This window comes from Falco punctatus (assembly GCF_963210335.1).
Source record: "Falco punctatus genome assembly, chromosome: 1".
NCBI classification, from domain to species: domain Eukaryota; kingdom Metazoa; phylum Chordata; class Aves; order Falconiformes; family Falconidae; genus Falco; species Falco punctatus.
Genome location: NC_137580.1, coordinates 36,996,621 through 37,017,238, shown reverse-complemented (window position 1 = coordinate 37,017,238; position 20,618 = coordinate 36,996,621). Strand labels below are relative to the sequence as shown.

Below are 20,618 nucleotides of genomic sequence, written 5' to 3'. Positions count from 1 at the left end.
AAGTCACTAAGCAAGACGGGGAGTCTTGGAAAATCTGTACAGTTAAAACTTTCTGAAGGTTTTGTACGTGTTGCCAAGTATTAAATGTTTGGGAAGATAACAACCAAAGGACTAGAGATCAAAACATTTCTTTATTTTTCATTTTGCTTGCTTTGTACATCTGGCAGTGTCAGGGTATTGTCCATTCCACTATGTCCCCTGCTCAGTTACTTACGCTCTCTGTTCAAAAACATGTCTGACTAACTAAGAGCAGAGAGAAGTTCTATTAGCACATCCACATGCCTTTGCAAACCAGAGATTTTCTAACACAGGTACAAAGTAATTATTCACAGACTGAAGTGGAAGCCAGCAATCAGAAAACCTTTTACAAATTTAAGAGAATGAGCTGCAAAACCCATGCAAATTGCAAGGGACCTTAGCCCAATTAGTTTTATTTGTAATCATAGCCTAATTGTGCTGGATCAATTTCAATTTTTTAACATCCTTACATTGCTTTTATCTGACAAAACTTTAGTAAAATTAAATACTGATCTTCAAATCTTCAAAACCAGACACCATACAGAAGGACAAGGAAAGTGACATGCAAAAACAATTCCAACATAAGCTGTTGGAGGAATGTATAAATTGGGATTAATAGTGGGTAAGACCACCTCAGGTGCAACTTCCTAAGTAACTGATTTCCCTGTTTCCCAACCCACATGGAACACAAAAGCCAGAACAAAAAATCAATTCAAATCTAACAAAAACATGCCTTTGACAGGAAACAGAACATTTTGGTTTTGAGTGTTTTAGATGTTTCTGAATTGGAATAAATTTAGTAATGCAATGTCCTGTCATAAAAGTTAAGCAAACTTTTTCACTTTCATTTTTTGCCTTTTCAGCTGAAACGATCTAAGGAAACATCCACTGTATTGTGCTTGCTTTTAAAGTGTTCTGATGAAATCCAAATGTTAATAAATATTTTCTGGAGATGATTTTGATTGCTGCAAGAGCTCTATTTAGCTTTTTCACAAAGTTTCTTTTATGAGGTCAGCCAGTCTCTTGAAGGCCTGCAACGACATAGACATGGTTCACACTTAGATTCCAGCAACACACCAAACCTGTAAAGCTACTAATGCTACCCTAATCATATACAAACTCAGTATTTTATACTGCAAAATTCTGATATTCTCTGTTTCCCTTTTATAACAACATGTATGGCCTTTGGACAAAGGTTCCACTTCTCTGAGAGAAAATAAAGGCAGAGTTTTCTTAAACAGAAAAATGCATAGAGTAATGCTCAAAGGTTGAATAGCGTTCAGCTGCAACTAAACAGTTTTACTTTTAATACAGTAACATAATTTAATAAAAGTTGTACTTTTAAACTAGTGATCCCTGGAAGAGTACCTCTTTTAACTTAAGAGCCTAGAGGCTCCAAAGGTGAAAGAAAAGGTTGAATCGGGAAGCATATGAAAGATAAGATTTGAGTGTCAATAGTATGGTTATAAATTACAAAGAAGAAGGAAGAAACAGAAGAAATACAGAAGAAACAGAAAAGCAATTGAAATGCTTATCTGTTACAAACCTTCACAACTGAATGAAAGTACAACTACAAATACTGAGCTGTTTCAAGCACCTGAATCAAATGAGTATTAAATCTGCATAAATGAATGTCTCCTATCTTTCTTCCCACTAACTTTATAGATACAGCTGAATAACATCCAAAATGTTCCAAAAATACAAAGACTAGTTCCTGAGAAATTAAATACAACATGTATGTCAATTGTATGAAAGAAAAACAATATTCTTTCTTATAAACGATTGACAACACACACACAAAACAAATAATTCAATCGCAGGAATGGAAAATCTGGAATATAAGATACATGATGACTCCTAATGCTAAAGCAAATAGCAAAACTTACTCTGACTTCAGTAAAGCCTTTATGAATAATGTCTGGGAGGATTAAGTGTGAGACTCCACATGTAGGAGATACACAGAAAATTTTAAGTGGTCCTAAAAATTTGGTACCTTTCAGGTCATTTGGATATGAGTAACTTGCCTAAAACCCGGCTAATACTGCTTCAACAGTACCGCTTAATCAACTAAGTACTAAAAAACCTGTACTAATGTCCAATAAAACACAGAAGAAATGAGTAAAATTAAGGGAGTATTACTATGTGAGAAACTGTCTTGATAAGAATGCAAAAAAAAAAAAAAAAAAAAAATTCTCACTTACCAGATCCATCTGGGCTGGAGAAGACAGAGAGAAGGAGGCTCTGACATAAGAACTAGGCTCTGAACTATCAATATTGAATGCTCCTCCAGGAACCAGTAACACCTAAGAAAAATCAATTAGCTACCCAGTTATTACCACTTCTACAGTTTTAAAACACTATGTTAACTAAATTTGAGAAGGCTTACTGCTGAAACAGTGGTATCAGAACATGGCGTTACGCATTTCTTCTCTTCAAAATAAGAGGCCAAAAATGTGCAACCTGGATTCAGACTTTTCATCATAAAATCAAAGGGCTCTTAGGTTTTGGTTACCTAGGCTGGTGGGTTACCAGATCTGGCTTGTCATCACAATATTTAGAAGCACCAGTGAGATGGGATAGAGTTTACTCAGTGCACAGTGATGGCTCTTATAAATTGTAGAAATAAAATAACTTAATTTGTCTTATTAAAAAGATATTGCGGATAGCGTTCATTCATATAAGTACATATAATAATATTATATATATGTTGTATACTTGATATATTCTACTATATATTATAATGGTTTAAATTTAAGCTGATTAAATATCAACATCTGAATACAGACATAAAAATATTTTATTAATGAGTCATTGTGCAACAATGCCTTGACTTGCAGACTCAGTGATGGTGCCCAAGTTCCCCTGCTTTTTTGTGTGCTCAGATGTGCAGATAGATATGGTAAATTTATTTTATCCTTCCCTCGTTTCATTTTAACATCATAAGCCATTACACTATAGGTCATACTTCTTTCTGCAAAGCTTTTTCCATGATCAGCTGCTGTGTATCAGGAACACCCTTAATTTTGATCCACAAGAACATGCCAGCAGCAGGACAGTACCATTCTGCCAAATCTGGAGAGAGAAAGAGAAAAGAAGGGAATCAAGAAAGAAACTTCTGACCCAACTTTAACTGACACATCATAGATTTAGTGATGTTGATTTATTGCTCCAGTGAACTCAAAGGGAATGTAGGCCACAGAGCCAGGATGCCATTTGCCAAATTTAAAGTACTCCAAATCTGTGTGGGCTTACTGCATTTGTGCTGGTTTCCTCAATACTTTTTGTGAAAGTGATTGCTCTGCATTACAGAAATCCCAAACATTAACAAACTTGTATTTGTTGATTATTTCAGATCAAGTAAACAATCTAAAATAATTTTTCTGACGCAGTTTCTAACATCACTTTGAGTATCAATACGATTTTAAGTGTAGCAAAGTGCAAAAGCATTTTCCTTTAAGTTTCAATGATTACAGATTTTTCCCCAAAGCAAAGGAGAGCCTAGGAGTTATGAGGAGGATGGGAAGGCCTAGAGAATTTGTCTTATATTGTGTGTGCAGACTTACCGTATACCTTTTGTTTACCTAGAATTCTTTACCTGGTTTTGGACATACTTTTGAAGAGACTATTTATTTGACTTGACATCTTCTCCAGCTCCTCCTTGATGTACTTAACCATTATATCTACAAAATAAAGGTCTGTCTTCCATAGTATTATGGCTTCTATTACTAGAAAACATGAAGACCCTGTAGTCTTTTACATGAGTACATACTCACAATACAGTTTAAGGTAGCCCAGTGCTGTTACATTGTTTTGATACTTGGGGAATTGAGACAGAGAGGGCCTACCTAGGTCAACAACCCAGGGTTGTTCAGAGCCATGTAAAAAAGAAATACTTCATATCCAAAAACCTGGAATTATTAAGAGCAAGTATATTAATGACTGTGTGGTGCCCAAGTACTCATGTCCCATGGAAGCATCATCTAAGGCAGGTAAGCAGTTCTTAAGCAGTTATTGCTGATTCCACTTAAGACTGACTAAAAGGAGTGAGGAGTGAGTCACTAATTGTAATGGCAGAATTGTTGATCAAATTCTTTCTATGCTCCACGATTAACCGCTTTTAAAAGAGGACATTTAAAACTGATTTCTGACAAAAAAAATTATCACTACTGCTACATCAATTGTTTATATCTTCTTTTAGATTAAGGCCACTATCTCTGGCTATTTCAGATGGAGATTTTTAAAGACAGATTTTACACATAAAAAGTATAAGAACATAGTGGAGTGAAATATATGCTCTTTGTAAACTGTTTTATACAGTAACGTAGTGAGCTTTTTTCTCATCACCATCTTCTTGTCCCACCAGAAAAGCATGAAAACAGCAGCACTAGATAATTTGTCCCAAGCTTAATATTTAATGTCATTGATTTGCTTATAATGCTTATATGTCACTTCAGTCAAGAGCTGAACTTTACTGATTATCAAAGAAGATAAACAGCTAGAAAAAAATTTAAGTAATTAGCTGTGTTGCACTCACTGACCTTTTAACCACTTCTCAGCAGCAATGAGCATTGCATCCCGCTGGGCCCTGTAGAACTCCACCACTCTGAAAGTAAATTATCAATTCAAAGTCATGATCTCATAGCGCTTTAGAGTCCATTTGTTTCCAAAGGCAGAAACAAAGCTTTTCTACCTGAACAACCTAAGTGCACATTTAATGGAAACGTAAGTATATCCTAGATGGGCACAACTGAGTATACTACGTGTATAAAATGTTGTACATGTATCAGAGAAGTCCTGAATGCTTCAGCTTTGTCTCTAACAAAGCACTGATCAACCAGACAGAGGAAGTGCTTGTGTGGCTGCTTCTTAAGCTTTACATATGTCATAGAAACTTTATATATTATATCTATGCTGTCTATTCTATCAGTGGATACAAGTCCTGTTAGTAGTATTTACTGCACAAAGCAGGCATACTGAAGAAAATTAAGGACTTGCACATATGCAAAAGCACAGACTTAATCTTTGTGCATTTGAGTTGAATTTGTGTAATAGTAACACACGGAAATGCTATTTTACAAGGTAAAAAGCAAATCATATGATGAACCTGGCATGACTATTTGCCAGCTTCCCCTTTTCTAAACTTTTGAACCCATCTGCTCCACACCTGAACTAAAACTTCCCAATAACTCAACCTCTTACTAGGGAAAATGACCCTAACCCAAGTTTCAACATAGACAAATCTTGTGCAGTGGCTTTTGTTAACAGGAGAAGTGCTGTGCAACGGGAAACACAACAGAAATGCTTGATAGAAAGTTCATAAATCAAATGCAAATGTGTTCCCATCTCTGTAGAGAAAAACATATTAAGTAATTTTACTACTAATTTTATCATTTTTAAAAAATATTCTCTAAACCAATAGCTTTGCTTTCTGGATTTATTTTATTATACCTGATAAGACAAACACCACCGCAGGCTTATATAGTTTTGAGACTCAGCCTGCATCAATTGTTACATTCTGCATGAAATAGTAAATCTCACTTACACAGTTTTTACCATTCACAAATTCTGTTGTGAGTTTTTTGCCTTTCTGTTATTATTTTACTTTCATGTTGGAATGGCATTATAAAGTGTTAGACAGACAAGACTTCCACCAAAATATAGCTGCTCCAAACAACAAACTAGCTCCTACTCAAAAGCATGACCTAACACAGGGGTCCTCAAACTTTTTAAACCAGGGGCTGGTGCACAGATGAAGTGGCAGGCAGTCATCTGTGGCTGCTTGGTTCCCCAACCCCCAGCAGGGGGGTGGGGGTGGGGTGGATGGAGGACCCTGGGGGCCTTATCTGGCCCACGGGCCATAGTTTGAGGACCCCTGACCTAACGAGTTGACTTTGTCCAAATGAAATCCCCTGGAAGGTATTCCAATCAGCTGTTGGGCCTCATCAATAAGTCACCTGACAACTGAGTCTAGAAGGTTATAAAGGGCTGCAGCTACACTATGGCACCCTGCAGCACTATTTTCATTAGCTTGAGAGGAAGAACGGCCTGTTGCCTTGAACAAGGATGTCTTTTGGCCTACAAGAAAAGTGGTGTATTTTGTATATATCTTTTGAACTGCTGAAAGTTGAGCAGAAGCAGGGTCCAAGTTTCACTGCAAAGACTATCTTTATGTTCCTAATTCTTAAAACAAGGCAAAACTAGGGTTGGTGTGTCTGCTTTGGTTTGTGGTTTTTTTTTTTGTTTGTTTTGGATTTTTTTTAAATGCTAGTTTACAGAAGGGACAACAGGCAGGTGCTCAGGGGACAAGAGGCTGTTACAGTGAGACGTAAAAACTTTTTCCATGCTTTGCTCACATTCCTCTTATAGGCCTCTGCAGAGTGTAGCACACTCCCACTGAAGCAGCAAGCTTGGAGTTCTAATGGAATCCGAGTATGGCATCTGAAATGAAGCATGGACAGTCAAGAGAAACTATGCTCCTCCAGCATAATAAACTAAACCCAAATGTGTGTTAGTCAGTACCTAAGAAATGCCTTGCTCAATTAGACCTTAGCCCAGTGTTCTGTCTTCGAGTGGTGATAAAGGTAATGCTTAGCAAGTGTAGGTGAACCTCACTGCTCTCTGTAGAACATTCTATCGGCACCCAAAATCATTAAATTAAGGGTGCTAGAGGGTGAATCCCTGCTCAGTTAGTGAGGCAAGAACTGCCTTTATAGAAGCTATGCTGCCTTTTTCTTAATAAATTATGTGCCTAGCAATCTTAGCCTTTGCTATACAGCCTACTGCTTTAGCAGGGATGAAAACTTTATTCCCTGACTTGGAGCTCCTAGTACCCTCTTGTGTTCCCTTCAGATGGGAGCTGCATAATGGCTGCGCCAGCAGACTGGCGGACTGTTGTGGTAGGTTACATGCCCTGACCTGCATGTCTGCAACTTCACTCTGAGCTCCTTCAGGACTCTTGCATGAATAATGTCAGTCTTGGTGACCTGGCTTATGTTTGCCCTAATACTTCTGACCTCCTTACTGCGAAGAACGTTTTATGTAGGTCACAAGAAGCAGAATGATAGATGATGGGATTCAGCATATGACATGACCCTACCTGTCTATATGCTCCAAGAAACCCTTTTCTCCCCATTGCTGAAGCAGCTGAGATATCATAATCTAAAGAAATAAGACACATCATCAATACCATATTTTAAACAGAACTGTTTGCATTCACCAAAAGATACATAGCCTGATGCAATAATCAAAATTCCACACAGGCAAGAAATTGCACGTGGGGTCTCTTGGAGCCCTTTATAAACAGAGGTCGTAACAGCAACAGGCCATTGTAGTCCATGTTACTGCTGCCTTCAAGGATCATGGCAGTGTTTGGAAGTTGAGTTGCAGAGAGGGAAAAAATGGATGGAAAGCTAAATATGGTAATCAGGGAGAAAAAGGAAGGCAATGTATATTGCTTTACCTTCCCGCCCATGTCAGCCTGTCTAATACTGCCTCTATGATGAACTAATGGAGCTGGAAGATGGCAGCCATATTTAGATGTGCTCAATGTCTCCTTTCCTTCTTACTAACCATAAAGGGGCTGTAGTTGGCAGTCTGCTTTGCAATGTCTTTGTGGGCTGACAGTATTGTTCTAATTGCAAAGCAGAATGAACACCGGAAAAAATCTAAGTGCTTCTTCCAATGCACACTTTACATTGAGGTTTTTCAAGTGAACCTATCAGCAGGAGATAAGAAGTTTTAAACCTTGATTCTTGAGATCTGAGGGTTAAGGGCATAATAGCTGTGCTATCCATGCACTGAGACACCCTATAGCAGGGGTCCTCAAACTTTTTAACCAGGGGGCCGGCGCGCGGATGCAGTGGCAGGCAGTCATCTGCGGCTGCTTGGTTTCCCCCTCCAACCCCCCGCGGGGGGGGCCGGATTGAGGACCCTGGGGGGCCGTATCCGGCCCGCGGGCCGTAGTTTGAGGACCCCTGCCCTATAGCTTTGGTTGTAATTTCTATGGTGGTCTCTCTTCCTTCAGCAGAATTGAGAATGTATGTGCTTATTATAAACAAAATTGCAAAAGTGCTAAGCTGTTCGTTTGTGGTTTCTTACAACTTGGAATATGTTATATTTCCCAAATACATTTCAGTTGGCAGTTTGATACTTGCCTGTGTGAAAGTGCTGGTGTGCATTGTTGAAACCTGAATGTGCAGAATGACTCTGTCGATAAGAGGCTTGGGACCTGTCAGAAAACCTATTCTTAACCTAGAGGGGGCGGAAAAAAAAGTTACGACAGAAATGCAATATGATATACTTTGTGTGAGTTACGGTTTAACTTCTAAGTGGGAAAATGTGTAAGCATTCCATTGATATTGTAAGGGTCTTTATGCATTTAAGTTCATCTGTATCTTAATACTGCCCTAAGCCCCAGGCTTATGCAACTTATGAGCTCAGTATCAAAGTAATGAAATAAAAACATTTAAGGGTTTTTAATGCTTATAGTAGCTTCTTAGTTCTGAGACTTGAGGACATATCCCACATTTGTAAGCTTTCCTCTGCAACCATAAAGATTACATGAATCAAAGGGAAGGAAAGATAGGTTTGCACATAATGAAATATCATGAATGCTTAGGCTTTATGAAAACAGATGGAAAGTGGCAAACAGCTTTATTCTTTCACTCCCTTTCAGTACTGCAGGCTAACTGGAATTTAGACTGATATATTAGTTTCTTATTCATGCTTCAATTCTTACAACGCATCTTTTTTAATTTGAAGAAAAATAGAACCAATAAGCTCAGATGTATCTTTGACAAAGATAAAATTGCATCATCCCTTTTTGCAGTATCACTTCTAAAAGTGCAATCACACTTAGCATCATGTTGTCTCCTCACTTTCTCAGGGATGGGGTTATAATCCACTAGCTGCCAGTGCAGAATTCACATTACTTTCTTGTATCTATTAGGATAATAAAGAAAAGCAAGTTAAAAATCAAAAGTGTTGACTTGTGTGAAATGGAAAAAAGCCAGCTTAGGTTTTTGGACAGGTGGAAACAACCTGAAAGAACTGTGAGGCTAGAAGAAGAGAGATCAGTATAACCCTATGAATAGTTTGAGAATGATGCCATCCTCTCTCTTCTATTTTACAAGTTCAGGGAGCCTGCGGGAATGGTAAGGAGATATGAGAAATGGAAAAAGAAGAGAAAAGCTCCTAGGAGTTCCTGGAACAAAGCTGGAATCCAGCATCTGTCCTTCTGCCTAGATGGTGTCTACGAGAGTGGGTGGCCTGGGGACAGTGACTTAACTATTGGTATCGGAAGAGAAACAGAATCTGGAGTTAAATGACTGCCAAGAAATAACATCAAAAGTGAGTGGACTGAGAAAAGCTGTAGATCCAAAAGTACATTCCAGAATTAGATGAAAAAACACTATGACATGTCTGATCATTTTGCATGAAGTATTAGTCTTGTGCCTTAAATGAACAGGCAATGCTGAGCAGTCTGAAGCTGGCCTTACCCAGATGAGAGAATTTTAGAGAAAGAGTCAGTCCTGATAACTCGGCCATCCACATCCATTGAGAGGAAAGTTGGAGCCCATGGCTTGGAAGAAAAATAAAAAATAAAATTCAAGGTGCAAGTAAGGATTATGATGGAATTATTTTCTTTACTATGAAGACATAATTAATTTCTTAAAGAAATATTTCAGTAGTAAATCTCTTACGGATGTGCATTCCAAGGAAAAAAATGCAGTAACTTGCCGGCAAGTGATTGTTTCAGCTAGCTGTCTAAGATGCGATTACAGTATTCTATGAAAGTCATCGAGAAACTGGCCTTGTTATTTTTTGATGCTTAGCCCACTGTTCAGCATACAAGTGCTCAGTTCAAGTTTTGGTATTACGCCATAAGCAGGAGAAAGAAATAACCACTTCTCTGCCAAGATATCTTTTTATGGAGTAAGCAGATACTATAATTTCTAAGATGGGTCCCTGTAGCTTTTAAGTTACCTTAAAAAGGGAAATCAGATGATATGACCAAATTTTGATCTGAGTCCAGCATAGTTTTTTCCTTATCAAGAATTCTACTTTTATACCTTTTCCCCTACGCTCTCTAACAAAGCCATACAATGCTGTTCAACGAGCAAGTGACGCAGTTTTATTGCCTCCTCCCATACAAACATATTTTAAAATAAAAATACTGAACTTTAGCTTCTACCAATGTTTTACTGCTTTCTAAGACCAGCTTTTATTCCTGAAGTTAGGTACTTCGGCAGACTGAGCAACTGTAGATCCATGCATAAAGACAGATCAACACTCCATAGTTACCTGTTTAGGGAAAATTTACATGAAGGAGGGAAGCTGCCTACTCAGCGCTACTTTCTGTGGTATCTGGGAGAACTCTCTCAGGTTCTTCAAAAGACTAAGGGGTAAAAATGGGATATAGTAGATTGGGAGTAGGCAGCCTTCCACTGAATGTAAGACTGGGCTGAAAGGAACATTAAGAGGCTGCTATTTTCAAGTGCTGATTCAGCGGCGTACTTGTTTTGCTCTGGAGGCGAAGTCTTTGACATTCTCTGACTACTGAAGGAAATTCTGTCCTGTGTAAGGCTTGAGGAATTTGAAACAGTGATTAACAGGGCTGATGCAATAAAATGCCACAAAGGGGACAGCAACTAAAAGTAGCCTAGACTGTGAAACCTATAACTACCTTGGTGGGACGTGAAGAAGGAGCATACAGCAAGATCCATGGCTCAAACCTTAGTTCTCTCCTGGACCAGAAAAGAAGATGTTACTAAGGAGTATGGAAGAAAAAAATTACCTTTTCAAACTGAAGAAAGTAGTAAGGATCATCTTCTATTATGAGGAAATCATATTTTCTTGCAAGCTAAAGAAATGAACAGGAAGTAAAGATTTGTTAAAATGTGAGGACACTGAATCCATTTCTTCCTATACCGTGGGCCTATTACCAGGATCATAATATTATTCTGTGGATTGTTCATTCACTGTATACAAGGCCCTATCAAGAGAATCTTTCAAATGCCCAATTTGGACATCAAGCAATTATAAGAGCAAGCCTGGTACCTGCTGTACAAGGACACATGTATGTAACTGAAGGTCTGTTCCATGTAGTGTGAAAACTTGCAGGAAGTCCAGTTAGAAGACCATGGCAAAGGCAGCAGGTGGCTACAGGCTACTATTGCAAAAACAATTTATCTAATGCATAGTCCACCTCTGAAGAGTTGTCATGGAACAGGTTATGCTAGAAACAAGTTCTAGGAGGAATATCTACTGGACCAATAATGGGCCAAAATACCATATGTGGGGTATCCTCGACTGAATTGAGATTGACATTTATCCGTTTCTGCCTACAAAGATTCACAAGGCCTCAGCTACATACCTGATAAATCTCCTTCTTGCGCTCTGTGGTCAGAGAGTTTCCAGTTGGGTTGCACCCATTCGGAACAGTGTACAGGAATTTGGGGAGGTGGTGGCTACGTTTTTTTACGTCTTCTGGACTCCAAGTAGACAAAATTTCTTTTAGAGCTTTTGGAATAATGCCATGTTGGTCACTAGGAACGTTAATTATGTTACAACCCAAGGGTCTCAGCTGTTGATAGGAGGAACAAAACTGTCATAATCCAGTCATTCAAAGGTCTTCCTTTTATCATCAGCATCGTAAAATTTCATTGCAAAGTCTTTCTGACTTAGTAGCTACGTCAAACTCCATTTGCTCATGATTCAAAAGAAAGTTTGTCTGAATTTGCTGTGAGGCTTGTCAAATTTACCACATCACTCCTTATTTGCCCTTTTAAGACAACTGAGAAGAAATGGGTACCTCCTATGTTCAACTGTTGCTCTTCTCTAGGAAATCAGACATGGTTTTGCAAGCAGAAAGGGATTTTGTAAATTTGAACTGTGTTCTTTCAGGACTCCTCATGGTCTCACCACAGGTAGTAAGTTCAGAGCACCTTCATTTCCTACTGACAATTTACACTCTACTTCAGTGGAAATGCCAGAACTATAAGCTACTCTTCACTGACAAAGGGCAAAGTATCTGTTCGCCATAGATACATTCAGCAATATAAAGGAGAACAAAATGATGCTACTGCAGTGACCTGTTGACAGCAGTATGAAAAAATACAGGCAAAATACCAACAAAAAAGCATGCTGTCTCCTCTGGAATTTCAATCTGTACCATGTAATGATCTGCATTTTTAAGTAAAAATGCAAGATGCTGCATTGTCAAAATATATTCCTAACAACATATATTTCATTAGAAAAGATGCATTGAAACTTAGCACAGCAAACAGTAATAAAATTTGTTTTGATGCAAGGGGAGAGTAGACAAATGTTGTGGTATATTATCTGTTCCAACCCTTCTTACAGGTAGGCATTCTGAGCTGACATTTAATTACACACTGGTTATGTTACTTTTCAGAAGTAAACTTTTGTGTAGTTCTTACTAATTCACATTTTTGCACTCATATGTTTCAAGCATATTCCAGTTTTATACTGTTTATGTCATGGGCTGCTTATTATACCATAGCTACATTTCAGGTGAATGTGCTGACATGTCAAAATACCCAGTTGTCACACATTTGCTTCAACTTGACCAGGTTGTGATGGCTTGCTTTCCAATCCCAAATGTGACCTCAGCCCTTGAATGAACTAGGATTTTGGAAGAGTAACTTCACTCCTGGGAATAGCTTTTATAGAACTTTTAGTAGAAAAACTTCTATGAATTAATATTCATGAACTTGACAGGACTAATGGTAAAAACTTGATTCTAAGATATGTTTTTACAGTAAATACAGACAGTGTATATAGGCATGCAGATAAGATACTAAATTACTGTTTCAAATGTATCAGTGTTTTGTAGCTAAAGAATACTTACAGCTGCTAGTGTCCCAGAGTATGTAGGTGCATCCAATAGGATGTTGTCCCCAGGATTAATGAGCATTTCAAACACCTGTAAAAGAAGAGTATCTTAGATCGTGACATTCTTGTACACATGCTTCATACTTCTGATTTCCTCATATGATTAAAAATCTTGGTATTAGTAATTGCCTAACCATTTAACATGCCATCTGTGAGAAAAGCAATGAACAAATGAGAAAATGCTGCTTTTGAGGCAAACGAAGCTGGGTAATCAGCTAGAGGATACCAATTTGAAATGGAAAGGCAGTGCTTTACTATAAAACAGAAACAGTGCTTCAGTTACAGAAAGGATCAACTACGCAGCAGTGAGAGTGGATTGGAAAGGGTAATTATTTACGGAAGGCTAATATAATTAGAATTGAATTATGGTAAAGCAAATAATATACCTATGTACTTATTATTGTACTAAAGTAACATTAAATGATACCTTACAGCATGTTTTCTGACAGGCTCTTTAGTTTACCTGAAGTCATGCAGTCCTGACAGATGAGACTGCCACACCAGTTTTATTTCAGCTCTATTACCTTGCATTCATAATACTGTGAGACATATATTTAACAAAGTGCCCTGCATATAGTTATATAGTAGCACTTCATGCTGTGTGTAACTGAACTGATGGAGGAATAAACATCGCTGAAAGAAATGCATTTAATGTATGAAGCTTTTGGTCTTACTTTACACAAGCCTTCCTGGCTGCCTGTTGTGATGCACACTTCCATTTGTCCTTGCTCAGGACTGTAGTTGGCTGTAGGGGGATTATGTAGATGCCTCTGGAAATCCTTTAGCCAAGCCAGCAGCTCTGGAATCCTGAAACGAGAATAAAATAAGGTGTATCTAACATCTATAGGCCAAAGCTAGGCTGTTCCTCTAAATCATTGCTTAATCTAGCACAGGGTCCTCAGTCTGATTTCAGTGTCACATAGATACACATAGATGCTGATTTTATACCTGCCTTACCAAATGAAGAAACATTTATCTTATTTTTCTATGGAAAAGCAGAAATGAATATCTGTTGGTCCATACACTAAACTATCATACTGAAATCTGGGTGGAAGTGATTTGCCAAGGATGGAATAGGGGTGGAGGCTGAACAATGTCTACTCCTAGAAGTGATCTTTTCATACTCAAATGTGGCAATGTGACAAAGCTTGCAATACTGCTAGTAATAGGCTACAGATAATCAGGATTTCTGAAACTCTTTTCAAAAAATGTCTTAAGATCTTGTAGAATGTTCACAAATGGCTAGGTTAATTAAAATATTAAGAGAAGTCTTAACTTCACTGATTAATGCCCTGCATGCCTTTCTATGTACCTAAATATTTTTGCAAACCTGTCACAAGCCTGACTCAGTGCTGTCTGCTGGGGAGCTCACATTAGAGCTAAAGTAACTTAATGGTATGCAATTTTTGTACTAAAAATGACATTACTATAAATATCTTCATTCAACTACCACAAGTAGTACATACTGACTTTAATATAGAGTACCAAATGAAAGCAAAGCAAATAGTCCGGAATATGGAAACTATGTATTGCAGTGTAGTATCTTATTGTAAAACACAAAATGATTCCTCCTGGTGATCTGGGAGTCTGAATTCTCAAATACTAACAGCCAGGAAATGCTCTGGCTTGAGAATTACTAGTGTTAGGTTGTTTTTTTTTTAATTACACATCTGCTCACAACTTTCCACTTAAACCAAAATGTAAATAGTCAGGCAAATTGAAAGATGTTAAACCTGGTTCTGTAAAACAGGTTTTACAAACATGTTTTAAAAACACAGGTGAATTAATGCAATAGTAAAGGATTTTATAATCCTTTGATTTTGGTATCTTGAAGTGCAAGCAGCTGTGACTGATACCCGGCTGAGGCTGAGTACTGCAGAGCCCGCTTCATCAGATCTTCCCCAATCTCAACAGCCGTTCCATGTCTGATGGCAACAGTAGCCCTCTTAAAGGGAAAAACACTAGGGTTTGGTGCCCCTCCAGCCAGAGAGATGAGAGATGGAGGAGACTTCTGCATCAATTCAGCTAGAGTAAAGGGAGAAGACCTTGGTTACAATTTGATTATTTGCAACATTGATCATATAGTCAGCATTTAAGTCCAGAGAAGTTCGTTCCATTTTTCACTTTAACTGTCTTGAATTCAAAATGATCATTAATTCTTTTTAAATTCACCTTTCTACTTGGATTACATTGGGGGAAGGGGGGGAAGACATGGGTGAGACAGACCAAACAAAAAAAAAAATCTGTTTAAAATCCCCTATTTATAATTTATTTTAAATCTGGATTGTTCTACTATTACTAAAACTTCTTCTGTAACTGATGTCTTTAAGCTTCAAGAATTTAAAACCTTAACGATCTTCTGTTTAGAGTGACTTGGAATGATTGCCTTTGTCTTTTGTTTAGTCTCACTTTAGCTGAAGTGGCAGTAGTGCAGCTACACTGATAATTACATGTATGATTATAGCTTTTCCATAAGGGAGTGGGAACATTTCTGGCAGCCCAGCTTTAGCAACAGAGGCACCGTGTAAATAATTCAGTAAGAAGAAAATGTTAGCAACTCTTGCTTTAAAGACCCAGTTTCACAATCATTCAAGTCCAGTCTATGCAGCCCAGATTGGACCTCAGTCCAGCAAGGGCACTTGACTGCATTAAATCTAAAAGCTTACATTATGGCATTCATGCCGGCTTGGTAGTTTTACATCAGATATGAGAAGAAAGATGACATCAGATTTGGTTTAAAGCCTCCAGTTACTGAGTTTATTCTCAACTACTTGCTAGCAAACTTGAATAGGGGGAGTTAATTCTTATCAGTTTATCGATATGGGTCATGTCTGTGACTTTTGGTCTGGTAAAGAGATTTACTTTGTCATCAAAACTGCAGCCTCCATGTGTCTTTCTCCACAAGCTGTGCTACTTCTCTGTTATGATGTGTATCAGTGTATCACTTGAAAATGTACGAGACTGACTATAGTGAATTAGTTGACTTAGCTGTACCTGTATGAAGCATTTTAAGCAGAACAGCAAATGCCAACCGCTTACCAAGAGAGGAAATCGACCCCTGAAGGCTTAACTAGTGATGTATGTCTCATGCTCTGATTCTGTCAGGTCCCTGTAGGTTTCAACTGAGTAAACAAGTAGTAGGTAGTTAACCTTTTCTATCTGTCACACAGAAGACTATGTAACATGGTAGCCTAATGATAGCGTAATATAGAAAGGGAAAATGTAGTAACACTGAGGGGGTGCTGAGGAATTTATGGACTTTAACAGGATACAGGAAAGCTAGGTGGGAAGAAACATGGTGCTGGGACTGAATTTCAAGTCATTAGCAGTTGCTTGTTCCTGGACAACCGGCATAAATTCAGTAGCAAACTGTGCCAAAAGCCCTGCTTCAGAGGCAGTAGCAAAGATTTTTCAGAAGCATGTTGAAGTGACAATACTATTTCTTTTATCTGGATGGGTTTCTGAAGTGGTTCAAGGCTATTCACTTTATTCTTCTTTACACCTGCTTGACATCTCAACTTGCCAAAAGTGAAAGCTGTTAACTGGCCTTGCTTGTCAGCTTGCAGCACGGTTTTCTTTCAAGCCCAGAACACAGAATGACACCCTTCCAGAAAACCTGGCAAGAATGGGCATATACTCACTCAGAAGTCTTATTGGAGACGCTTTTCTTGCTGCACTCACAGTGGTTATGAACCGAGAGTAATTCATATCTATGGACAAAAAGTAATTAGCTGGACATGAAGCTAGAAAAGTGAACAGGAACGCCAGTGCTTTTTTGTATGTGCATCTCCCACAAGTAATGCTTCCAATTCATCATCTCCATAGACGTACTCTATCATAAATTAAATGTCAATTTACGTTAAAATCAGTGCTGGAAATTATTATCCATTTTGAATTAATTGGAAAGTTTTCAAATTCATATGGGTGCTGTCACAGCCTCCCAGTGACACTTGGTGCAGAGAGATGAGGCCAAATGCTGTTATTTTGATGAACACAAATAGCAGTGCAGCTTTGATCTGGGGAATTTGTTGGTGTGCTGGTGAAGAGGCAAAGGCCCCTTTCCCTCACCTTTACTGCTACCTGTGGAGTTCTAAAGGCAGATTACAAATCTGAAGAGCTGTCAGATCTTAAACAGCCATCAGTTTATTTTAGTAATTTTTTTTTGTTAGTAAGAATCCAGCTTTATTTAGCTGCATTAAGTATTCCGTTTGAAGTATGGTAACGATTGCAAGCCATCATTATGAGTTGCAACACTTGTCAGGTTAAGAGGAGGTTTGTTTTTTTTTGTGGTATGATGTGTTTGGGTGTTTTTTTTGAAGGATAATTAAGGACATCTTTCAGAATGCTTCAGATCAGTGTTTCCCCCCGCTTCTTCCCGGTGCCCACAGGTTCACTGGGCAGCGACCTGCGCTCCCGCAGGCACCAGGCGGCCCGTCCCCACCGTGACGCTGCCCCCCCCGAAGAAGGGGGCCGCGGGAGGGGGGTGAAGGGCAGAGACCCCGGCGTTTTGACCGCCGCTTCCGAGCGCGCCTCTACTGCAGTCACGGAAAACAATCCTCTAGCAACCGCAGCAACGCGCATGTGCCGGCAGTTATTAAAAATCATCTGGCAGGCGAGGCTGCTTTAAATGAAAATAAAAACACAAAGCCCCACCCCGTTCTTGCTAAAAATACCGTTCCTCGCTGCCCTCGCCCCCAGCGCGCTCCCCCCGCGGAGCCACGCCGGAGCCTTCCAGGGGTACCTGCGGCAGCGCAGGGCCCCCTCCCCCGGGCGGCTCCCAGGCCGCCCTAGCGCCGCCCCCTGCTCCCGGAGGGGGCTCGGCGCCCCCAGCGGCGCGACCCGCCCGCCCCCGCGCTCCCCCGCGGCGCAGGGCCCGGCGGCGGCCCTCGGCCCTAGGCACGGCGGCGCGCACCTACCGGCAGGACGGCGCGGAGCAGGCGGCGGCCGGGGAGGGCAGCGGCTGCCCGCGTTGCTGGGCATGTGCAGGCCCGCCCGCGCAGACGGGCGCAGGGGCGGCCCCCGGGCGGGGCGGCGAGCGGCCCCCGGGGCGGCTCCCTCGGCCGGCGGCTGGGCGGCGGGCCGCGGCAGGGCCTGCTCGGCGCGGCGGGCTGCCTGCGGAGCGCGGTCGGTAGCGGCGGGCGGCGCTCGCTGAGCCGGTTTGGGCGCCCACTCTGGGTAGATCCGTGCAAAAGGCGTGAACCGCACGGCTGCCCCGTCCGTCCCTGCTGCGTGGTGGCCCCAAGGCGGGCTGCGGCTCCGGGGGCGCTGGGCCTGCCGCCGGCCTGGGGCGCCGCGGGGGGAAGCGGAGGAGAACGTGGGACCTCTCGTCACTTTCTATCTGGAAGGGCGGCTGTGTGGATGTGGGGTGTTTGGTCAATATGCCAGTTTTTAAGTAAAAGTGTTTAAAAATCGCTAGAAAGAGGGAGCACGGAGGAGCAGAGCTAAGCCTAGTGTTGCAGACCTCGCTAGGGCAGCCGTGGCTATGAAGGAGTGACCGCGGGCATTGTTTTCCTTAGCTCGAAGCTTTGTAAAGCGGCGTAAAGCCAGCTTGCGTCCTGCTGCTTCGTGGGGCTGGCACCTCTGGAGCTGCGTGGGATGAAGGAACTTAGTTCTGTTAAAGCATAACAAAAGTGTTCCCGTTTTTCAACCAAATTATGCTCTAAGCCACTTTATCATATCTTCACTAAACCTGCTGCTGATAAAAGGAAGCAGGATTTGGATTAGAATTTGAAGTGGGACGTCTGAAAGTAAATGTTTTTCACAAACGAGCAGGATCAATAAAAGGAAAAGCAGGATCAGCTGTGTTGTGACATGTCCCCTCCTCTCTGGGTGTCACATGTTGCTGTATGTGCAATATCCTTAACTGCAGCTGCTGCTGCTGCTTGGAAAAAAAACCAGAGACCCAGTGTCATTTTCTGGTCATGGCTTTGGACTTCTGCACTTCAGGGCTGCCACAGACCTTTCTCCGGAGTGCAAAATGGAAGAGAGGGGTCTAGGTATTACACAGTCTAAAAAACCAGTGCAGGGATAGTCAAAATCAAGCATGCTTTGCAGCATGTTAGCTTGGGGGCAGGAGAGTAAAAGTGCTGGAAGGGGAGAGCACTGGAGTGTTTCTAGGCTTTAAACCAGTAAATAACCAGGATTTAAGGCACCCAGTGCTTAAAGCACTTTTTAACTGGCACCTTCCAACACCTGCTTGAGGCAAAGCTGAGGTATGAGATCAAAATGGCTCTAGCAAAAAAGAGGAGCTGCTGTAACAAGTTACCTTTTTTCCTCTTTAATTTGGGTGACTTTGTGCAGTGTTCAGATCTGCTGAAAGGCTGCATGATTGGATGGAGTGGATTGAAATAGAAATGGATTTCCTTCCTAGTTTGTAATGTATGTGAGGAAGGATGGTTTGCTTAGTTGGTATGTGAACATTGTTACACTGAAAAATCAATTTTTGTTACTAACTTTCATGGCCTGAAGAATTTAAAATTTAGGTAATTGCCTTCTAGTGGTGTGATGTACAGATAAGAATAAGAGATGGGTATATAAATAGGAAATAACCTAGAGAATGACAACCTGTAAGAAAACCACCGAGTGTATTGACTGTGTCCCCAAGCAGCCACAAATGGAGAGATACCAAACTTCTGTGGGGAGCTGGCTGTGAAAAAAACCAGCTGAATCTGAGCTGCTTTTTGTGTAATCCTGTTTCATTTCCACACTGTCAATGTCACAGTTTGTGGCACCAACTGAAGCCCAGAGAAGTCAAAAGAAAGATTTCTATTGATTTCTGTGGGCTTTGTCTGGTCTCTTAGCCAATTACAGTGTCATCCTAATGAAACAAATTAAATAAATAAATAAATTAGTGTACAGTTTATATTCCTTAGCAACCACAAGTTGAGTGCTCTGTTTTTCTGCTGTTTAAGAATAGTTATTTCCTCGCTGTCTTTGTGTGTTATGGGCACACTTAGAACAATGCTATTTGGTGTTAGTCTTAGCTAATTCGTGAAGCACTGGTAAGGACCACGTGTAGTTGTTTCTTATGGGAAATATCTCCTGTTGTCTGAAAATGTATTCTGCCTCTCTCCAAAATCTCTACGCACTGAGGCTAAGCTAGGTCCAGTTATGTGTTTCAAAAACCATGAGCAAACAGAACAAAAAACCCTAAAGCAATTTGACTTAAAAGAACAAGGAAATTAGGCAACTAATGTTCCTGCACTATTTCCTTCTGCCCTAAGGACTTCAGAAATTCCAAAAGAGTATTCATTGTAAGAGGACCAAGAGGAAAGCAAAGAATTGAGACAGTAAACACCAAAATTCAGCTGAGATGCTGGTTTTGTGACTGTTACCAATTTTACTGTTAAGTGTAAATAACCCTAAGAAGCTGCAATGTAGCCTGGGATACTGTTTGCTCTGTAAGATTTGTTGAGTGCCGTCTTTGGAGTGATAATTTCACATCTATTAGATGTGAGTCTGTGACAAGTATGGCAGTGTCTACAGAGGACCTAGTTAGGAGCAAAACTACAAGAAGACTTAAAACCGAAGTGGTTGTGGTCCCAGCGATGCAGGAGTTGCCCTGGAAGAGCCTGGTTTGCGGGCTCGCAGCGGCCCTCCTTGACCATGAGATGGCGCATATGCACTTCCTTTCCAGGTAGTGAACTCGAACTAAATAAAAATTTCAGATAAAATCATATTGGCAT

General features: G+C 40.4%; 1 protein-coding gene across 1 annotated transcript; it reads right to left on the bottom strand.

The window, feature by feature from the left end:
• Nucleotides 1-112: 112 nt before the first annotated feature.
• On the bottom strand, nucleotides 113-18,007 carry AADAT (aminoadipate aminotransferase). The gene is made up of 14 exons (XM_080372881.1): nucleotides 17,850-18,007; nucleotides 16,575-16,643; nucleotides 14,790-14,958; nucleotides 13,608-13,740; nucleotides 12,890-12,964; nucleotides 11,393-11,602; nucleotides 10,814-10,879; nucleotides 9,516-9,598; nucleotides 8,172-8,268; nucleotides 7,115-7,176; nucleotides 4,557-4,621; nucleotides 2,984-3,090; nucleotides 2,220-2,321; nucleotides 113-1,049 (listed from the first exon to the last, which is right to left on the bottom strand). The coding sequence occupies exons 1-14, from the start codon at nucleotides 17,911-17,913 to the stop codon at nucleotides 1,008-1,010; spliced, it is 1,344 nt and encodes a 447-aa protein (XP_080229007.1). The 5' UTR covers nucleotides 17,914-18,007; the 3' UTR covers nucleotides 113-1,007.
• Between the last annotated feature and the right edge of the window lie 2,611 nt (nucleotides 18,008-20,618).